The following is a 19,202-nucleotide window of genomic DNA, read 5'->3' on the forward strand; positions in this document are numbered from 1 at the left end:
GAAGGTCATATTGAAATATAAACATAAACTTATCTTTAGTTTTCTTTATGGCTGTCAAAACTCTGATTTGATTAAATTAACTGAAATGCATTCATAATTCTATCTACTCAGTAACAGTTTGATTATCAATGAATATACAGACAAAGTACTTCAACAAAGCTTTATTCTAATTGAATTTGTACAGAATTTGGTAAATTAGAAAAATGCATGTATAGAACACTGAACACTTGTTTCTTCATGCCTCTGCAATCAAGATATAATACCAACTACTTCTAAGAAAGTTAGAGAGAAAGTGAGAGGGGAGCAGAAGGTATACTGGAGAGAATTATTGGGGAGAATTTCCCCAATATGGCAAAGGGAACGAGCATCAAAATTCAGGAGGTTCAGAGAATGCCCCTCAAAATCAATAAGAATAGGCCCACACCCCGTCACCTAATAGTAAAATTTACAAGTCTCAATGACAAAGAGAAAATCCTGAAAGCAGCCCGGGAAAAGAAGTCTGTAACATACAATGGTAACATTGTTAATAATATCATTAAATAGGGGCACCTGAGTGGCTCAGTGGGTTAAGCCTCTACATTCAGCTCAGGTCATGATCTCAGCGTCCTGGGATAGAGCCCCACATCAGGCTCTCTGCTCAGCAGGGAGCCTGCTTCCCCCACCTTCTCTCTGCCTGTCTCTCTGCCTACTTGTGATTCTCTCTGTCAAATAAATAAAAAATTTTAAAAAAATCATTAAATAAATAGAATGATTAAATATTGAATTTAGATACATATTAAAAAGACATAAATTCTGACTAAATATTGTATAATGAATAATTTTTTGTAGTTATGGTCAATCATGTTGGAATAAGAAATATTAGATTTATACAGCTACCAGCTGCCAACTTCAAGTAAAACATAAAAAAAGAAAAGATTTGATAGTCTATGTTGTAGAGTTTTAAATTAAGGCAGACTTTTCAAAATCAGGTGCATCTATAATGAGTTTTAAAAACATAAGACAATAAACAAAGACACAAAGGGCTGATTTTTCAAATGCATAGTTTAATGCATCTTACATGAAGCATGGTATTCAGAAATATATCAATATATACCAACTTATGTCATTTTTTTTTGTTGTTGTTGTTTTTCTTGTAAGAGGAAACATCTAATCTCCGTAAGTTTCTCCTCTTTTTAAATTCTTACCAAATAATGACCAACCAGACTAGTTGTGATTATGATATACTGGAAGAAATAATATCCTCACTTCCCTAGACACTAAAGCACATCTTTTTCTTAGAGTCTTTCAGGAGTCAGTGAAGATCACCACTTCTATTCTTACCTCTCTCTTCTTTTTTTTAAGATTTATTTATTTATTTATTTTAGAGAGGTGGGGGAGGGGTAAAGGGAGAGGGAGAGATCTCAAACAGACTCCCCACTGACCATGGAAACGAGGAAGAGCTTGATCTCATAACCCTGAGATCACAACCTGAGCCAAAATCATGAGTTAGACCCTCACAATTGAGCTACCCAGGCACCCCTGCTCTTATTTCTTTATCTAAATAACATCCCCTTCGTGGTGGTATTGAGTATACTTGGCATTACTGTACATGAAGCTGTATAACCTATTTTTGGAGATGACCATCTATACTCATTATGGAATTTTGGACTGCCTTGAAAACAGAGAGAACTGGCTGTGATCAATGAGATGAATATATGTAAAAAGACATGCAATGATGGAATGCTTTCAGGTTTGATATGTGAGTAGCCTAGCATTATTTATAGTGCATGAGGAGAGAGGAGAGACACATTTCATTGTAACACATTCAATATAGAAACTGGTAAGAAATGCTATATTTATTAGAGCATCACCCAACTGGATTTCCACACAGTTTGTGTTATAGCAATACATTGTTTTTCTTCTCAAACTCTCCTAGTAAAAACATGTTGGACTTCTTAAATATAGATTATCAACAACTAACGTAGAAAAGGGCAAATTTACTTTTAAATTTTACTTTTTTATCTAGATAAAAATGTATAAAAACTATTTTGCTTTAAAATAACTCAGTTTAACTGACACAATAGCATTAAAATATATAATAAAATACCTCAAGGTGACATTTTAAGAAAGCATACCTTCATTCTTCCAAAAATCAGAGCCATATCTGTTGCTAAAAAGAACAAAACTTATCTTTCTTAAAACAGGAGCAAAATAAATCTCAGCAATCTCAAACATGTATACCATGTATAAATATTATAAATTTTAATACTGAATCATCACATAATCTCTAAGGTATAAAAGCCCTAAACCTGATGGTATTTAGCTATCCTCTTGGAATTCACAAAAAAAACAAAACAAAACAAACAAACAAAAAAAAAACAAAAAAAAAAACCCTGTTTAAATAAATCTTGAGGGTATAAAAAGACTGAGGCACAGGAAAACTGTGAAAAAATCAACCACAACTACCCAAGCAATTTCTTTTTTCTCTCTCATATTTGCTTTTCTGTCAGCTTCTTAAGACTTTATCCTGTTTTAAAAAGAACATTAATATTAAGTTATGGAAAAGATCAGTGCAACAGAATTCACTATCGTACTTTAAAAAGAAAAATGATGTCAACAAATCTATCTCAAGCACTTAGATGGCAAAATTCTAACGGAACTCACATGCAAAAACAGTAATACATTAAAATAAAAAAGATCCTAACCTCTTCTAAGTAGTCAAGCTCAAAAGATGGAAACAAATAATACATTTAGCAAGTAAGAATGCTATTTGAGCTATTTTCAGACATTAAGGCAGCCTTGATGTTTTCAAACTTCCAACCCCCTCTCTTAAAATTTAACACTCTTCACCTTGAGAAAAAAGAATCTAAAAAAATTGTTTTGCTGCCAACTAAAGACTAAATTCCTTCCAGTTTGCTTGTTTTTTTAATTTCCAGAAGATCCACATCAAAGGATTTTTCCAAAAATCTGGATAAGGGTACATTGTACTGTATTTTTTGTTTTGGGGAATATTCAATTCTGCCAAAATTGTTATGGTTATGCAAACTTACTTTTTGGTCTGAAAGAGAATAGGGTTAAATTTCATTATGGTAAATTCTCTTGCAAAAATGGCCTGGAAGAAGGATTTCACATTTGAATTTCAAATTAAGTGACATAATAAGAATCAAAGTACATGAATAGTTTTAGTAACTGCATTCAGATCATACTGCTTTTCATTTTATTACTCTTTATGTCAAATTTTGTGGAAGTCAAAGAAAACATACATATCAGTGTAGCCATGCCCAATAAGAAACAGAAAAAAAAAAATCTCTCTAAATACTCAACACAGCCTGAAACTTTAAGGTAGCTCTAATGTCACTTTCTCATCTACCTGAATTGCCAAAGGCAAGTGCACCGGAGGATATGTCACCCTTATCTGGAGGCTGTGTCAATTATTTAACTTCCAAGGGCAGATATACAGCTTTTAGATATTTATGTAGCAGAAATATAGCTTTTAGATAAGTATCTTTTTCTCACCTCCCCCCAAATAAAATATGCTCATATACACACATACAAGTGAGGTATCTCTATTTATCAGAAGTTTAAGTAACAGAGTACTTGAAAGGAAAAACACCCAAAATCTTTAAATCACTCTTCTAGAAATGGTAAAACACTATTAAATGCAAAGTATACTTTAATCAAAATTGAATAATAGTGATAAGCCTCAAAACTAGAAAACGTGCCCTGATGTTACGGTCCTCACCTCATCAATCTGCGGTTCCTGAGCCTGAGCAGCCTTGGGCACTGAAGAGTCACAGTCTGGACTATAATGCTCACAGTAGTCATAAGCAGCTTTGGGGTCACCTATGATCAACAGCTGCTGGATGTCCCCCTGTCAAGAAATAAACATGGATGTAGTGAGCATATTCGGATATACATAGATCAGAGCAAGATTTACTCTAGGAAATAATGTGTAGTTTATTGTTGAATACCTGAAGAATTATCACTTACATTCAATGTTAAAAACAGTCTTACAGGACAAAACAAAGAAGCAAGGGAAAAAGAGAAAGACAGACAAAGAAACCAAGAAACAGACTCTTAACTATAAATAATAAACCGATAGTTACCAGAGGAGAGGTGAGAGCAGTATGGGTAAAACAGGGGATGGGGATTGAAAAGCGAACTTGTCATGATGAGCACAGAGTAATGGAATTGTGGAAACACCATACTGCACACATGACACTAATGTAACACTGTATGCTAGCTACACTGGAATTAAAACAAAAAACTTAAATAAAAAATAGTCTGATAGGATTAAAGAAAAACTACACCTGTCTTACAAATCAGCTGTTAATATTAAGCTGTTATTCTATTATTCTGTGGTTTAGACAATCTTTACTATATGCATCCATTTGTTAAAACTTGATTTTACTGCATTCACAGCTTACACTGCATAAAATAAGACAAAGAAAATATAAGTAATAAGCTGATGAAACAGTAAATAAAATTTAAAACCTCTAGATATATAAAGATAGTAATATATTTTCAACATAAACTACACAGTTCAATCAAATCAAAGGGAATTATTATTATTAGACAAATTTATATGAGAATTTTTAAAAGAAAATATAGATCCTACTATTGTGTTCTCATAAAGGAGTTGGTATCAAAAGGAATTCTTATTTACAAAGATGGGTAAGAAATGCAGAGACCAGAAAAATTCAAATTATGAATAAAAAGCCAGAAATTTGAGATATTTTTACTAAGTAATGGAGCATCTAAGCATACATTAAAACTCTCTTATTTTGAATTCTGCATAATTTTAATTTAAAAAATTACAAATAATTAGTAACAGGATTATCTAAAGAGTTTAATTGCAGGAGATTCTGGAAACTGGTTCTGAAAACTGTGTAAGCAAGAGAAAAACTGTAATATTCTGCTCCTGAAGCAATCTGACTATTTCCACAGGGTATAATTCAACATGTAACTAGTTTCATATAAAGCCATGGGTCACGGCTATATCAATTCATAATTATACTCAGGCCCAGAAGAATTTTTGAGTCAATAGTCATTTGACTTGATGATTAAAGTCCTTGTAATTTTGAGCACATAAGTCTGATCCATAGAACTCCTGATTCCATTTTGAATAATTTCAAAGTTATTCCAGCTTTTTGGCATGTTGTTAAGAGGAGTGACATAATAAGAATCAAAGTATAGCCTAATGAAAATATAGAAAATATAGACATTAAATTTTAAAAGTCTCCTACAAAGAATCCCAGGAGAGAATTTCATCATTTCATCTAGTCATTTCATTCGATCATTCAAACAGTGCTTTAATAAACCATAAGAGACTCTGAACTATTGAGAACAAACTGAGGGTCGCTGGAAGGAGATGGCCTGGGGTGGTCTCTATGGGTGATAGATATTAAGGAGGGTCATTGTGTCGAGCACTGGATGTTATAGATAAGTAATGAATCATTAAATTCTACTCCTGAAACCAATATTACACTCTATGTTTAACTAGAATTTAAGTAAAAATTTGGAAATAAAAGAACAGTCTTTAATATGGTCAAGTAACACCCAAGTAACAAAATAAATAACAAAATAAATAGTCATAATAAATAACAAAATAAAATAGTCATACTATTTTAGTGTTCCAATTTGAAAATTATTTATTTCCCTGTCATGAGTCAATATAATTAATCAATCAAATTAGATTGTTTCTGAGATTTTTTTTTTCAGGATTCTTTTTTGTAAATAGATAGGAAAGTCTCTAATATTTCTTTTATGCCCATTGATTTTAAATATGCTCACATATTTAACTAATATAAGTTCTTAAAATTTATTGATAGCATCTCTCAAATATTAGCTGATCAATTCAGAACACTGAGTAGCCACAACTGAATTATATACAAATAATTATATAGTTATATAAATTGATAATAATAAGTAACAAACAGAAATCTGAATACACAGTTTTTCATTCCGTTGATAAGATAATAATGAGGCGAGGGAGGAGTCAAGATGGCGGAGAAGCAGCAGGCTGAGACTACTTCAGCTAGCCAGAGATCAGCTAGATAGCTAATCTAAAGATTGCAAACACCTGAAAATCTATTGGCAGATCGAAGAGAAGAAGAACAGCAATTCTGAAAACAGAAAAACAACCACTTTCTGAAAGGTAGGACCGGCGGAGAAGTGAATCCAAAGCGACGGGAAGATAGACCCCGGGGGGGAGGGGCCGGCTCCCGGCAAGCGGCGGAGCAACCCCGCACAAAATCAGGACTTTTAAAAGTCTGTTCCGCTGAGGGACATCACTCCAGAGGCTAAACCAGGGCGAAGCCCACCCGGGGTCAGCGTGGCCCCAGGTCCCGCAGGGTCACAGAAGGATCGGGGGTGTCTGAGTGTCACAGAGCTTGCGGGTATTGGAACGGGAAAGCCGGCTACAGAGACAGAGCCGACAGTAAGCTCACAGCTCGGTGTTACCTTGAACCAGTCGCAGGCTCGGTGAGCTCGGAGCGCGGCCGGAGGTCAGGCAGACGGGAGTAACTGGGCGCTGTTCTCTGAGGGCGCACTGAGGAGTGCGGCCCTGGGCTCTCGGCTCCTCCGGGCCGGAGACCAGGAGGCCGCCATTTGTATTCCCGTCCTCCGGAACTCTACAGAAAGCGCTCAGGGAACAAAAGCTCCTGAAAGCAAACCTGAGCAGATAACTTACCCCGGCCCCTTATCAGGCTGGGGCAAAGACACTTGAGAATCACTACACCAGGCCCGTCCCTCAGAAGATCAACAAGAAATCCAGCCAAGACCAAGTTCACCTACCAAGGAGTGCGGTTTCAATACCAAGGAGAGCAGCAGAATTCCAGAGAAGGAGAAAGCAAAGCACGGAACTCATGGCTTTTTCCTTGTGATTTTTTTTAGTCTTGCAGTTAATTTAATTTTTTTCTTTTTCATTTTTTGTTTTTTTTCTCACCTTCTGGTAATTTTTTTTTAAACTTTTACCTTTTTCTTTTTTAATGTTTTTTAACTAGTTTATCCAATATATATATTTTTTCTTTTTTATATTTTTCTTATTTGTTTTCTTTTTTTTAATTCTTTTCTTTTCTTTTTTTTTCTTTTTTCTTTTTTTTTCTTTCTTCCTTTTTGAACAACTTTCTATCCCCTTTCTCCCCCCTCACGATTTGAGATCTCTTCTAATTTGGTTAAAGCATATTTTCCTGGGGTTGTTGCCACCCTTTTAGTATTTTACTTGCTCCTTCATATACTCTTATCTGGACAAAATGACAAGACGGAAAAATTCAACACAAAAAAAAAGAACAAGAGGCAGTACCGAAGGCTAGGAACCTAATCAATACAGACATTGGTAATATGTCAGATCTAGAGTTCAGAATGACAATTCTCAAGGTTCTAGCCGGGCTCGAAAAAGGCATTAGATATCGAAAAGATATTAGAGAAAAGATATCAAAAAGATATTAGAGAAACCCTCTCGAGAGATATAAAAGCCCTTTCTGGAGAAATAAAAGAACTAAAATCTAACCAAGTTGAAATCAAAAAAGCTATTAATGAGGTGCAATCAAAAATGGAGGCTCTCACTGCTAGGATAAATGAGGCAGAAGAAAGAATTAGTGATATAGAAGACCAAATGACAGAGAATAAAGAAGCTGAGCAAAAGAGGGACAAACAGCTACTGGACCACGAGGGGAGAATTTGAGAGATAAGTGACACCATAAGACGAAACAACATTAGAATAATTGGGATTCCAGAAGAAGAATAAAGAGAGAGGGGAGCAGAAGGTATACTGGAGAGAATTATTGGGGAGAATTTCCCCAATATGGCAAAGGGAACCAGGATCAAAATTCAGGAGGTTCAGAGAACGCCCCTCAAAATCAATAATAATAGGCCCACCCCGTCACCTAATAGTAAAATTTACAAGTCTCAGTGACAAAGAGAAAATCCTGAAAGCAGCCCGGGAAAAGAAGTCTGTAACATACAATGGTAAAAATATTAGATTGGCAGCTGACTTATCCACAGATACCTGAAAGAGCTGGTATCATACCAGAAAGAGCTGGCATGATATTTTCAAAGCACTAAATGAGAAAAACATGCAGTCAAGAATACTATATCCAGCTAGGCTATCATTGAAAATAGAAGGAGAGATTAAAACCTTCCAGGACAAAGAAAAACTGAAAGAATTTGCAAACACCAAACCAGCTCTACAGGAAATTTTGAAAGGGGTCCTCTAAGCAAAGAGAGAGCCTACAAGTGGTATATCAGAAAGGAACAGAGACCATATACAGTAACAGTCACCTTACAGGCAATACAATGGCACTAAATACATATCTCTCAATAGTTACCCTGAATGTTAATGGGCTAAATGCCCCTGTCAAAAGAAACAGGGTATCAGAATGGATAAAAAAACAAAACCCATCTATATGATGCCTCCAAGAAACTCATTTTAAGCCCGAAGACACCTCCAGATTTAAAGTGAGGGGGTGGAAAAGAATTTATGCTAATGGACATCAGAAGAAAGCAGGAGTGGCAATCCTTATATCAGATCAATTAGATTTTAAGCCAAAGACTATAATAAAAGATGAGGAAGGACACTATAGCATACTGAAAGGGTCTGTGCAACAAGAAGATTTAACAATTTTAAATATCTATGCCCCCAATGTGGGAGCAGCCAACTATATAAACCAATTAATAACAAAATCAAAGAAACACATCAACAATAATACAATAATAGTAGGGGACTTTAACACTCCCCTCACTGAAATGGACAGATCATCCAAGCAAAAGATCAGCAAGGAAATAAAGGCCTTAAACGACACACTGGACCAGATGGACATCACAGATATATTCAGAACATTTCATCCCAAAGCAACAGAATACACATTCTTCTCTAGTGAACATGGAACATTCTCCAGAATAGATCACATCCTCGGTTCTAAATCAGGACTCAACCAGTATCAAAAGATTGGGATCATTCCCTGCATATTTTCAGACCACAATGCTATAAAGCTAGAACTCAACCACAAAAAGAAGTTTGAAAAGAACCCAAATACATGGAGACTTAACAGCATCCTTCTAAAGAATGAATAGGTCAACGGGGAAATTAAAGAAGAATTGAAAAAAATCATGGAAACAAATGATAATGAAAATACAACGGTTCAAAATCTGTGGGACACAACAAAGGCAGTCCTGAGAGGAAAATATATAGCGGTACAAGCCTTTCCCAAGAAACAAGAAAGGTCTCAGGTACACAACCTAACCCTACACCTAAAGGAGCTGGAGAAAGAACAAGAAAGAAACCCTAAGCCCAGCAGGGGAAGAGAAATCATAAAGATCAGAGCAGAAATCAATGAAATAGAAACCAAAAAAACAATAGAACAAATCAACGAAACTAGGAGCTGGTTTTTTGAAAGAATTAATAAAATTGATAAACCCCTGGCCCGACTTATCAAAAAGAAAAGAGAAAGGACCCAAATAAATAAAATCATGAATGAAAGAGGAGAGATCACAACTAACACCAAAGAAATACAAACTATTATAAGAACATACTATGAACAACTCTACGGCAATAAATTTGACAATCTGGAAGAAATGGATTCATTCCTAGAAACATATAAACTACCACAACTGAACCAGGAAGAAATAGAAAGCCCGATCAGACCCATAACCAGTAAGGAGATTGAAACAGTCATTAAAAATCTCCAAACAAACAAAAGCCCAGGGCCAGACGGCTTCCAAGGGGAATTCTACCAAGCATTTAAAGAAGAACTAATTCCTATTCTCCTGAAACTGTTCCAAAAAATAGAAATGGAAGGAAAACTTCCAAACTCATTTTATGAGGCCAGCATCACCTTGATCCCAGAACAAGACAAGGATCCCATCAAAAAAGAGAGCTATAGACCAATATCCTTGATGAACACAGATGCGAAAATACTCAACAAAATACTAGCCAACAGGATTCAACAGTACATTAAAAGGATTATTCACCATGACCAAGTGGGATTTATTCCAGGGCTGCAAGTTTGGTTCAACATCCGCAAATCAGTCAATGTGATACAACACATCAATAAAAGAAAGAACAAGAACCATATGATACTCTCAATAGATGCTGAAAAAGCATTTGACAAAGTACAGCATCACTTCCTGATCAAAACTCTTCAAAGCATAGGGATAGAGGGCACATACCTCAATATCATCAAAGCCATCTATGAAAAACCCACCGCAAATATCATTCTCAATGGGGAAAAACTGAAAGCTTTTCCGCTAAGGTCAGGATTATGACAGGGTTGCCGTTATCACCACAGCTATTCAACATAGTACTAGAGGTCCTAGCGTCAGCAATCAGACAACAAAAGGAAATTAAAGGCATCCAAATCGGCAAAGAAGAAGTCAAATTATCACTCTTCGCAGATGATATGATATTATATGTGGAAAACCCAAAAGACTCCACTCCAAAACTGCTAGAACTTATACAGGAATTCAGTAAAGTGTCAGGATATAAAATCAATGCACAGAAATCAGTTGCATTTCTCTACACCAACAGCAAGACAGAAGAAAGAGAAATTAAGGAGTCAATCCCATTTACAATTGCACCCAAAACCATAAGATACCTAGGAATAAACCTAAGGAGGCAAAGAATCTATACTCAGAAAACTATAAAGTACTCATGAAAGAAATTGAGGAAGACACAAAGAAATGGAAAAATGTTCCATGCTCCTGGATTGGAAGAATAAATATTGTGAAAATGTCTATGCTACCTAAAGCAATCTACACATTTAATGCAATTCCTATCAAAGTACCATCCATCTTTTTCAAAGAAATGGAACAAATAATTATAAAATTTATATGGAACCAGAAAAGACCTCGAATAGCCAAAGGGATATTGAAAAAGAAAGCCAGCGTTGGTGGCATCACAATTCCGGACTTCAAGCTCTATTACAAAGCTGTTATCATCAAGACAGCATGGTACTGGCACAAAAACAGACACATAGATCAATGGAACAGAATAGAGAGCCCAGAAATAGACCCTCAACTCTACAGTCAACTAATCTTCGACAAAGCAGGAAAGAATGTCCAATGGATAAAAGACAGCCTCTTCAATACATGGTGCTGGGAAAACTGGACAGCCACATGCAGAAAAATGAAATTGGACCATTTCCTTACACCACACACAAAAATAGACTCAAAATGGATGAAGGACCTCAATGTGCAAAAGGAATCCATCAAAATCCTTGAGGAGAACACAGGCAGCAACCTCTTCCACATCAGCTGCAGCAACATCTTCCTAGGAACAACGCCAAAAAGGCAAGGGAAGCAAGGGCAAAAATGAACTATTGGGATTTCATCAAGATCAAAAGCTTTTGCACAGCAAAGGAAACAGTTAACAAAATCAAAAGACAACTGACAGAATGGGAGAAGATATTTGCAAACGACATATCAGATAAAGGACTAGTGTCCAGAATCTATAAAGAACTTAGCAAACTCAACACCCAAAGAACAAATAATCCAATCAAGAAATGGGCAGAGGACATGAACAGACATTTCTGCAAAGAAGACATCCAGATGGCCAACAGACACATGAAAAAGTGCTCCATATCACTCGGCATCAGGGAAATACAAATCAAAACCACAATGCGATATCACCTCACACCAGTCAGAATGGCTAAAATCAACAAGTCAGGAAATGACAGATGCTGGCGAGGATGCAGAGAAAGGGGAACCCTCCTACACTGTTGGTGGGAATGAAAGCTGGTGCAGCCACTCTGGAAAACAGCATGGAGGTTCCTCAAAATGTTGAAAATAGAACTGCCCTATGACTCAGCAATTGCACTAAAGATACAAACGTAGTGATCCAAAGGGGCACGTGCACCCGAATGTTTATAGCAGCAATGTCCACAATAGCCAAACTATGGAAAGAACCTAGATGTCCATCAACAGATGAATGGATCAAGAAGATGTGGTATATATACACAATGGAATACTATGCAGCCATCAAAAGAAATGAAATCTTGCCATTTGCGACAACATGGATGGAACTAGAGCGTATCATGCTTAGTGAAATAAGTCAAGCAGAGAAAGACAACTATCATATGATCCTCTTGATATGAGGAAGTGGTGATGCAACATGGGGGCTTAAGTGGGTAGGAGAAGAATAAATGAAACAAGATGGGATTGGGAGGGAGACAAACCATAAGTGACTCTTAATCTCACAAAACAAACTGAGGGTTGCTGGGGGGAGGGGGTCTGGGAGAAGGAGGTGGGATTATGGACATTGGGGAGGGTATGTGCTTTGGTGAGTGCTGTGAAGTGTATAAACCTGGTGATTCACAGACTGTACCCCTGGGGATAAAAATATATGTTTATAAAAAATAAAAAAATTTTAAAAAAAAAGATAATAATGAGGCATCACTGAGAACATCTTTAGTGCTGCCATCACTGAGGGTTTCAAGTAGAAATCCTGACTCTTAAATTTTCTCCCAACTTTGCCATTAACTATGTGGAATTATGCAAGTCCCCTCATTCATCTTTTGTAAAATGAATACATGTAGTGATCATATCTAAGATCCTCTCCAGAACTCCAGAATTCATATTTAATTATATGAAATACAATGAATCAAGTGAAGCTGTTGCTAAAACAGAAAAAAAAATGTTGCCTATCTTATAAGCATATGGTATTTTTAAAATAGTATATTTTTGAAAAGAATTCTGGTTTTCTACGTCCTTACTTGACTCATTAAATGGAATCCTGCCAATCTTTCACTATAAATTCCTATTTCAGGTATTTAATATTTAGCCATAAAATACATTACTGGAAAGAAACTGAAAAATTCAGTTAAAAAGCTACAGTATAATATTCCCCAGAAGGTGTTTTACGGTGTTTTATGTTAATCATAGGACATGCCGTGAGACAGTCTGCAGATAAACAGAAGCACCCTGACAAGATGAATAAACTGTAAATATTTAGATTCAATAGTCACAAAAAGTTCCACAGCTGGAAAAGGGTGAAGTTACCAAGTAATATTGGCATCTGCAGCACACGAACCATGAAAAAGACATCCTCGTCCTCTGATGACCTACAAAGCCAGAGTTGGAGTTGATGCAATTACCTTGCTATCTACAGCTGTGTCACAGTAGTATTTGCATATAGACAGGATGAGACTAAGGTGAAAAGCAAAGCAAATGTAAAAAAACCAAATGGTACCCATCTATAAAGATGAGGTTCTTCTAAACATCACATGCAGTGAAAACAATACTGCCACAGTTTTATCAGGACCAATTAATAAGTAATAGCATATTTTCCTTTGACAACTATAATATAATGCACATATGCTAATAATTTTTGTTCGGTTTATCTCTTTTGTTTTTGCGTTTTGTTTTTTTTATGCGTGTGTGTGTGTGTTTATAAAGCCTAGCTATTTCAAATTTTGATGCAATGAATAAACTACATCGTGCTCTATAACACACATATTTAAGACACATTTAGCTTTTTCCCATGTATAAAATCAGTTTGATTTAAAAAAATGTGATATAAGAGATTGGACTAATGTTTCAAGGTCAAATGTCAATATGCCACTGTTAAGTGTCTGAATTTCCAAATTCAACTCCTCATCCTATGTGAAGTCAACCAGTGTTTAGTTGGTCAGTTCCCAGCCTAAGTATCCACTGAACTGAACATCACAGCAGCTGATTCCTGGAATGCGCAATGGAAACTGTGCTCTGATCAGCTGTCATGTTCAATTCAGTGTGACCTGAGAATGGATTATATGCTTGGAACAAAATCAAATCACAAGAATGGCAAGGAAACTCATATATAACCAAAACAGCAAATGCAGAGGCTGGATCTATGTTCAACTATCACTGTTCAAATAAAGAGTACATTTTTAACCAGTTTATCTATACATAGTCTCTCTTGAATGTCAGTCTAACAACGAGTATCTGTATGTGTGTGTGTGTGTGTGTGTGTGTGTGTGTGTCTGTATAGTGTTTATTTTTTTATTTTTCTGAAAATTTATTTATTTATTTGTGAGAGAGAGAGTGCACAGAGGGAGAGGGAGAAGCAGACTCCTTGCTGAGCAGGGAGCCTGAAAGGGTCTTGACCCCAGGACCCTGGTTTCCACTTGTAATCTTGGAGGACTCAAACTTTTCATATTAAAACTTGGATGTTACTTACATTCTAAGAGAATAATTTACTTTTTTAAAAAAGATTTTATTTATTATTTGACAGATCACAAGTAGGTGGAGAGGCAAGCAGAGAGAGAGGGGGAAGAAGGCTCCCCCCTGAGCAGAGAGCCCGATGTGAGGCTCGACCCCAGAACCCCGAGATCATGACCTGAGCCGAAGGCAGAGGCTTAACCCACTGAGCCACCCTAGTATCCTGAGAATAATTTACTTTTGATAATATCAGAAAAAATAGACCTAAGTATATATAGATGATGTCCCTCACTGAATTTCATAAATTTCTAGAATTAAAAATTTCTTCTCACTTAATACTAAAGTAAATTACACAGCTGCAATTGTGTTCTATAAACTCATCTAAACTGCAAATTTCCCATAACACATTCTTGTCCCCGTTAATTTTACAACAGGTAGATATTTCAATGGGAATGAATGTTTTTATGAAATGCTTCTTGGAAAAACCTTAATGATATGTTATGAGCAAACATGAGTTAGTTTGATGAAGAAGATGCAGAGGGAAATAGCACTAAATAGAAAAAGCATCTTAACCAAAGTTTTGGAGGTGTGAAACAGCATGAGGAAGCCAGAGACGTAACCACAGTGCCCCGTAGTTGAAAGGAAGGCCCTATGTGATGATAATGAGTAGTGAGGGTTGAGAGTGGGAAAGAGGCGATGGGAGGAACAATTAAAAAAACAAACAAACAAAACCTTGTTATGTGAACTCAATTCTAGAAGTTATGGAGTGTCATTCAAGGATTTTGAACAATGGAACAAATTGATCAATGCTGTATTTTAATTAAATCATTGACAACAGGGGCGCCTGGGTGGCTCAGTGGGTTAAGCCGCTGCCTTCGGCTCAGGTCATGATCTCAGGGTCCTGGGATCGAGCCCCGCATCGGACTCTCTGCTCAGCAGGGAGCCTGCTTCCTCCTCTCTCTCTGCCTGCCTCTCTGCCTACTTGTGATCTCTCTCTGTCAAATAAATAAATATAATCTTTAAAAAAAAAAATCATTGACAACATAGGGAAGGATGATTTGGATGCAGCCAGTTTGGAAGCATGGGAATCAGTTAGGAATCCACGTAGTTAAGTGCTGAGAAATTAATCTAAGCCAAAGCACAAATGAACAAAAGAGACATAGAGCTGACATATTAGGGAAAAATAACTGCAGGGTTCAGAGACTGGGCGCTAATAATGGAGTGGGTTGAAAATGGCAGGAAAAATGAAGAAAAGTGCATTAGAGAGGAATGGAAAGCAATTCTTTAGTTTCTGGAGTGAGCAGCAGCAGGATGGCAAAAAAATCATTTACTCAGTTAAGAGATAATAAATAAAAGGAAATATTTGGGGATGAGCCTCTTAGGTCTACAAAATGGAATGGAAAACCATTAATTAATAATGGTTTCCAGAATAAGTTCAGTTTTTCTTCCAAGAAAATTGTCTTCATTTACTTTTGAATTGTGTCCCTCTACTTGCAGATTGTAAGGTTTATCACTGAACCCAAAGCGAGCTACAGGAATCAGTAAGAATCAGGGAAAATTTCCCTTATCAAACAGTACATACTTCTCTTATAGCAATCTATATGCATTTTCTCATTGCTAATCAAAGATAAAATGAACTTGCCCAGACTTAGTGTTTCGGGCTCAATTGTGTGCCCCTCAACCAACCCAGGTTTATATACTTTTTTTTAAGTCTTAACCTCATTGTGTAAACTTATTTGGAGACAGAACCTATAGAGAAATAATTAAGGTAAAATGAAGTCATTATGGTGGGTCCTAATTCAATACAACCATCCCTTTTTAAGGAGATTAGGACACAGACACAACCAAAAAAAGACTACATGAAGACAGAAGGAGGAGCGGGTCACCTACAACATATGGAGAGAGGTCTCAGAAGAAATCAAAATCAAACCTGCTAACATTTTGATCACAGAGTTTTAGCATCCAGAACTGTGAAAAAAAAATAAGGTTCTGTTGTTTAAGACAGTCAGTCTGTAATATTTTGTTATGGCAGCCCTAGAATACTAATACAGACTGAATTAATACTAGTTTGTTTTCAGGGTCGCCTGGGTAGCCCCGTGGGTTAAAGCCTCTGCCTTTGGCTCAGGTCATGATTCCAGGGTCCTGGGATCCAGCCCGGCATTGTGCTCTCTGCTCAGCGGGGAGGCTCCTTCCTCCCTCTCTCTCTCTGCCTGCCTCTCTGCCTACTTGTGATCTCTGTCTGTCAAATAAATAAATAAAATCTCAAAAAAAAAAAAAAAAACTAGTTTGTTTTCAGGTATACCCTGTAAATGTTGTCATTATAACAGAATACAGAAAACTTTTTAAAAAGTAGTTTTGTTTATTTATAACTAAGGTAATATCCGATTTTGTCTAGGAACTGCTGTAGAAATGTTGGCTGATTTAATGTGGCAAATAGCTAGAACTCAGGATAATCATAGATTATCATATACCTACCAGTATCATCACGTATAAACATCCCTTAGTCCACTGGAGATAATATAAAGTGAGAATGTTTTTTTTAGAAAAAAGTATACTCCAAGTATGAAGAAAGAATTTGAAGGGAGCAAATTTTTAAGTAAACTTACCTGAAGTTTAAAACAAATTCATCGAATTAAATTATGCTAGAGTTCATACTGAGTTTAAATATCCATTTATATGACTATGTCAAAATGCATTTTAATTCTTAAGTGAAAGGTAAAAAATTAATCTACAGATGTGATGGAATTCCTATAAAAGTATCAGTGGCATTATGGAATCACCAAAGACCCCAAATGGAATAGATTAACAGAATAGAATAGAGAGCCCTGAAATAAACCCATGCTTTTATGGTTAATTAGCCTACAACAGAGAAGGCAAGAATATACTATGGAGAAAAGACAGTCTCTTCAATATATGGTGCTGGGAAAACTACACAGCTACATGCAGAAGAATGAAACTGGGCCACTTTCTTACTCCGCGTACAAAAGTGAACTCCAAATGGATTAAAGACTTAAATGTAAGACCTAAAACCACAAATCTAGAAGAAAACAGAAGCAGTAAACTCTCTGACACTGGGCTTGGCAATATTTGGCGGTGGGAGGGGGGTCTCTGTCTCCTCAGGAAAGGAGAACAAAAGGAAAAAAAAAAAAAAAACAAATGAGACCACATCAAACTCAGAAGTTTTTGCACTGTGAAGGAAAACAACAAAACAAAAAGGCAAGGTACTGAAGAGAAGCAGATCTTTGCGAATGATGTATCTGATAGAGATGAACATCCAAAATATATAAAGAACTTATACAATTAAATATCAACGAACAAAAAAACAATCTGATTAAAAATGAGCAGAGAAATAGACATTTTTTCCAAAGAAGATATACAGATGGTCAAAGACACATGAAAAGATGTTCATTATCACTAATCACTAGGGAAATCAAATCAAATCCATAGTGGGATGTTACCTCATACTAGCTAGAATGGCTTAAAAATTATTGCACGCACGCACACACATATACACACAAAAGGAATAACAAGTGCTAATGAAGGTATGGAGAAAAAAGAACCCTCATGCACTGGTGGTAGGAATGCAAATTGGCATAGCCACTATGGAAAATGCCATGAAGGGTCCTCAAAAAATTAAAACTAGAACTATCATATGATCGTGCAATATCACTTGTGGGTATTTATTCAAGGAAAATAAAAATGCTAAGATATACAAAGAACATATGGTGTTGTGTGTATATGTGTGTGTGTGCATGCACGTGTGATAGATTATTACTCAGCCATAAAAAGAGAATGAAATATTGTCATTTGCAACCACATGGATAGACCTAGAGTGTACTAGGATAAGGGAAACAAGTCAGGCAGAGAAACACAAATACCTTGTGATTTCTTTGCATGTGGAATATAAAAAGCACATCAAATAAACAAACACAACAAAACAGAAGCTGACTTACAGATACAGAGAACAAAATGATGTTTGCCCAGGGGTGGAGAGTGAAAGGCAATTGATGAAATAGGAGAAGGGGATTAAGAGGTATAATCTTCCAGTTATAAATTAAAGAGAAATTGGGATATAATGTACATCACAAAGAATACAGTAAAAAATCCTATGTATGGTGACAAATGGTAACTAGGCTTATTGTAATAATGATTTCATAATGTATACAAATATCAAACAATATGTGGTATATTATAACTAATATAATATTATATGGTAACTGTACTTCAATAAAAAAAAAATTCCTGGTTCTATCTCTTAACTCCATATCAATGAAATTATATTCAAGTCCATCTTCGTGTCAACAATGGAAAAAAGAACAGAAAAACATATTCCCATCAGAATTATATATGTGTATTTGTATTTACATCAAAATTACATCTTCTGTAGTTTGCATTTCATTTTGTCAAACTAATGCAAATCAACAATAAATAACACATTTAGTTTTTTCTCAATTTAAGAAAACACATGTAAAAATTTAAATTAAAAGTCCGAAAAATACTGAGATGATTCTCAGATCACAACAGGATTTTTCATTTTAAAATTTCATTTAAAAATGAACATTAAGGGCGCCTGCGTGGCTCAGTGGGTTAAGCCGCTGCCTTCGGCTCAGGTCATGATCTCAGGGTCCTGGGATCGAGTCCCGCATCGGGCTCTCAGCTTGGCAGGGAGCCTGCTTCCTCCTCTCTCTCTGCCTGCCTCTCTGCCTACTTGTAATCTCTCTCTGTCAAATAAATAAATAAAATCTTTAAAAAAATAAATAAAAAAAATAAAAATGAACATTAAAATGTACATCACCAGAACTTAATTCCTCTCCCTAAATAAATTTATCTGATACTTTATACAAAGATCTATTTTCTTAAAAATATAATCGAAAGTAATATTTAAAAATCTAAAAGTGGAATTTTAAAATAAAATGGAAATCATCTTGAGACTTATTTTTAAAAATAATTTTAGAAAAAAATCATCTGGATAAAAAAAACAGCAGACATTATTTAATATATTTAACTTGTTTTTTAACACAGACTTAAAGGACAAGTTCTTATAACTCATGTCAGCATAAAGGTCAAATATGGTCTTTGCATGTAGGTAC

General features: G+C 35.8%; 1 protein-coding gene across 1 annotated transcript in view; it reads right to left on the bottom strand.

Annotated features, from left to right (window-relative positions):
• Positions 1 to 19,202, bottom strand: part of COL11A1 (collagen type XI alpha 1 chain) — a 207,965-nt gene that overhangs the window by 132,191 nt on the left and 56,572 nt on the right. The window contains exon 5 of the mRNA XM_059377355.1: positions 3,722 to 3,850. Within this exon, the coding sequence (XP_059233338.1) occupies positions 3,722 to 3,850 (129 nt within the window). The remainder of the gene's footprint in view (positions 1 to 3,721; positions 3,851 to 19,202) is intronic.

This window comes from Mustela nigripes, chromosome 14 (assembly GCF_022355385.1).
Source record: "Mustela nigripes isolate SB6536 chromosome 14, MUSNIG.SB6536, whole genome shotgun sequence".
Lineage (NCBI taxonomy): Eukaryota > Metazoa > Chordata > Mammalia > Carnivora > Mustelidae > Mustela > Mustela nigripes.